The sequence below is a fragment of the Musca domestica genome, unplaced genomic scaffold (genome assembly GCF_030504385.1).
Source record: "Musca domestica strain aabys unplaced genomic scaffold, Musca_domestica.polishedcontigs.V.1.1 55, whole genome shotgun sequence".
Classification (NCBI taxonomy): domain Eukaryota; kingdom Metazoa; phylum Arthropoda; class Insecta; order Diptera; family Muscidae; genus Musca; species Musca domestica.
In genome coordinates, this window is record NW_026712355.1 from 761263 (window position 1) to 765436 (window position 4174).

The 4174-nt window shown below is 34.4% G+C and overlaps 1 protein-coding gene across 1 annotated transcript; it reads left to right on the forward strand.

The window, feature by feature from the left end:
• Positions 1-1952: 1952 nt before the first annotated feature.
• On the forward strand, positions 1953-3061 carry LOC131805397 (uncharacterized protein K02A2.6-like). The gene is made up of 2 exons (XM_059128522.1): positions 1953-2484; positions 3030-3061. The coding sequence occupies exons 1-2, from the start codon at positions 1953-1955 to the stop codon at positions 3059-3061; spliced, it is 564 nt and encodes a 187-aa protein (XP_058984505.1).
• The last annotated feature ends 1113 nt before the right edge of the window (positions 3062-4174 follow it).

A 4174-nucleotide genomic window follows, 5' to 3' on the forward strand; every position in this document is an offset into this window, starting at 1 on the left:
GAATATCGGGAGGTACCGTTGTAGGGGGCTATACGATATCGTAGTCCTATAATTATCTTCCAGACGGTAAAGTACTCAGAAGGAACTCGTTGTGTCGATTTTCAGATGATTCCATTAAAAAATGTGGCTAGTTATCAAAATACCGAATATCGGGAGATGGGGACGATATCGTGAAATAATATAGCCCATCTTCGAACTTGACCTGCCTACAGACAGAAGACTGATCTCTGTAAAATTTTAACATCCTATCATAATTCGTTTCAACTCTAGCGTAATTACCCCAAACGGACAGACGGTCGGACACGGCTAAATCGTCTTAGAATCTTACGCTTTATATATACTTTGTTAGGTCTAAAATTATTATTTCGATAAGTTACAAACGGAATGACGAAATTAATATACCCTCCATATCATGTATGGTAGAGGGTATAAAATACTTTGAAGAACATATTCTATAGAACGAAGAATAAGAACAGCATGTTTTCGCAATGAAAATGAAAAATTCTTCAAAACGCCTCATAGAACGCTAATTACTTTGTATCAGAAAAACAACGAAAGATTTTATACTGAACTCAAACCCGTATTAGGAATTTCATTATACGCACCAGATTTATTCAATATTATAGTTTGAATGTCATATACACCTGCACTTACGCTCTTTTCCTTTCAAATAAAATTTCGGACCATAAAATATATAATGGCACCTACCTTCCTCGTTTTTGTTCCTTATGTATGACTGCTATTGGTATATCCCCCTTTTAACCCTTTTTGGTAAATGACTTCTTATGGATCTTCCTCCAAAAGATGGACTTGGTTTTTCCAACATTTTTACATAAATATGGTCTTTTAGGATTGATACATATTTTAGAACACCCTGTATCACTCTCTCCCTCTCTTCTTTGTTATTCAATTGTTGTTATTATTATATCCCGTTTGTTGAAGTATGTCATTCAATAAAGCTAATCTAATTATTCAGTCTGCTTTTAAATCTTGTGCGTTTCACTTGGTTCATACATATCATTTGGCGACGAGGCAAAAGTGAAAAAAAAAAAAACAGTGGTAATGGATGACAAACCAGTGGCAATAATTGGAAGCATTGAGCCTTTCAGTATTGGTGAAGACTTCAATTTGTATGCCAATCGATTAAAGCACTTGTTGTTATTAAATAAAATTAAAAACGATCCAGACAAGAAATCGTTTTGATAAGCCTAGGTGGTCCTGAGCTGTATAAAACTTTATGTTCACTTCTATCACCGCAAACCGAAGACAATTTCACATTTGAGAACATTATTGAAAAACTTACAGCTCATTTCAAGCCGAAGAAGAATATCATTGTTGAGTGCTTTAAATTTTTTAAAAGAGACCAGCATCCATCTGAGACCATATCTGACTACATTGTAGAATTGAAACAATTATCCCAAAGCTGTGATTTTGGAACATTTCTTGATAAAGCGCTATTGATCAAATTTGTCTGCGGGTTAAATAATGATGTCATCCAAAATCGATTATTAAATGATACTTCAATCAATTCGTTTGAGAAAGCATGTGACCTTGCCCTGACATTGGACATGACACAGAACCAAGTAGACTTGTTAAGAAATCACTCAGTACATGTACTGCAAAACAACTCATTTAGAAGTCGTGATCAGCAACAAAGAAATGGAAATGAAGGGGCGGGTAATGAAGTAGGCAGGCAGAGCAAAAGAGAACGCAAAACTTCTATTATTGAGTGTTATTATTGTCACAAAAGAGGTCACATCGAGAGAAATTGCTGGATAAAGAGGAATGATGAGATTCGGAACAAAAGGAGACCCAAAAGAGAGCGAAGAGGTAATAATAAGAATGCCGTAAACAATATTGATGATTATACGAGCGATAGTGAGAGTGATTATTTAAATAATTTATACAATTTTCTTGCATGCAATTATAATAAGAGATTATTAGTTAAAATTATGATTGAGAAGTTTGAAATAGAAATGGAAATTGATACAGGAGCTTGTGTCTCTGTCATTCATATAGATGATTACAATAAGTATTTGAGACATATTGAAATGCAAAAGGATACCAAATGTCTTAAGGTTGTGACCGGTGACCGTGTTAATGTTGTTGGTGCAATTTTAGTAAATGTGGAAATTAATTGTAACTCGTGGAAACTTAAATTGTATGTGCTTGACGGCGATCAAACTTTCACGCCTTTGCTGGGCAGAAACTGGTTGGATGTTTGTGCTCCGAATTGGAGAAATATAGTTGGCGAATTAAAATGTTTAAATTCATTAGACAAATTCAATTTCGAAAAGTATTCACAACTATTTTCGAAATCAAATAATTCAACCATTAGGGACTACACAGCTGAAATCTACCTCACCGATGAAGCTTATCCAATATTTTCCAAACCGTATCCAGTGCCATATGGTCTAAGGAAAAAGGTAGAAGATGAATTGGAGAAAATGTGCAAGGAAGGTGTATTAGTGCCCGTTAGCAGAAGTAGGTGGGCAAGTCCTATTGTAATAGCAAATAAGGGTGACGGATCAATAAGAATTTGTGTAGATTGCCGTCGAACTGTAAATCGTTTTGTAGAAATGGAGCATTATGTTATTCCCAGAGTAGATGATATACTTGCCAGTTTGTCTGGGTGGAATATTTTTTGTAAGCTTGATTTAACGGGAGCGTATCTTCAGGTAGGAGTAACTGAAAGGTCCAGAGAAATTCTGACGATTAATACACACCGAGGGCTGTATCAATACACCCGTTTAATATATGGGTTAAAAACAGCACCTCAGTTGTTTTCAAATATTATGTATGAAATTTTGAAGGGGTTAGATAAAACTTTAGTTTATTTTGATGATATCTTGGTCGGAGGATCAGATGTAAGAGAATGTGAAGTTAATTTGAAAAATGTACTGGATAGATTATTGCAATTTAATGTCAAGGTAAATTTTGAAAAATGTAAATTCTTCGAGGAAGAAATAGATTATTTGGGTTATACTATTAATTCTAAAGGCATCTCTCCTTCAAAATCAAAAATTCAGGCAGTAATAAACGCGCCAACTCCAACAAATAAAAGTCAATTAAAGTCATACCTCGGTATGATAAATTATTATAACCATTGCATTCCAAATTTATCTTCAGAGTTGCGCTTACTACACGATTTAACAAAAAATGATATTAAGTGGAAATGGTTGGACAAACATCAAACTATATTTGAAAAGAGCAAACACTTTCTTACAGATATTAATGTGTTAACTCATTATGACCCTAACAAACCAATTATAATTTCATGTGACGCAAGTCCCTATGGCGTAGGAGCGGTACTATCGCATGTAATCGAGGGCAAAGAACAACCAGTAATGTTTGCTAGCAGTACCTTAAAACCAGCTGAGCGTAATTACTCACAATTACATAAAGAAGCTCTCGCAATTGTATTTGCAATTCGCAAATTTCATAAATATATCTATGGTTTGCCATTTACGATTGAGAGCGACCATCAGCCATTAAGGGAAATATTCTCCGACAAAAAGAATTTGCCATCTGTAACGTCCAGTAGATTGCAAAGATGGGCAATATTTCTTTCTTCTTATAATTATATCATTCGCTATAAAAAGGGTTCAAAAATGTGTCATGCAGACGCGCTATCAAGGTTGCCTCTAGCTGAAGAAATTGAAGGGGAGGAGGATAGTATTAATATATTCAATATTTTGGATGATATACCAATAAATATGGACGATGTTCGCAAAGAATTAAAAAGGGACAACGAGCTTAGTCGGATTTATCAATTTGTAATGTATGGGTGGCCCGCAAATCTGAATGCAGATCTTATGAAATATTATGATAAAAGAACGGCATTAGGAACAGAAAACGAATGTTTGTACTATGGAGATCGTATAGTAATACCAAAAACTTTACAATGCAAAGTTCTTGAGCTATTGCACGATAGTCACATTGGTATAGTTAGAATGAAAGGTTTGGCTAGAACATATTTCTGGTGGGTAGGAATGGATAAAGATGTTGAAGAGTATGTAAAAACATGCTCTACATGTTGTAAAACACAGAATGTCTCAAAACAAATTACAACATCATGGCCTACTGTTACTTACCCTTTTGAACGAATTCATTTAGATTTCTGTAAAATTGAAAATGTTACTATTTTAGTAATAGTAGATACTTTTTCAAAATG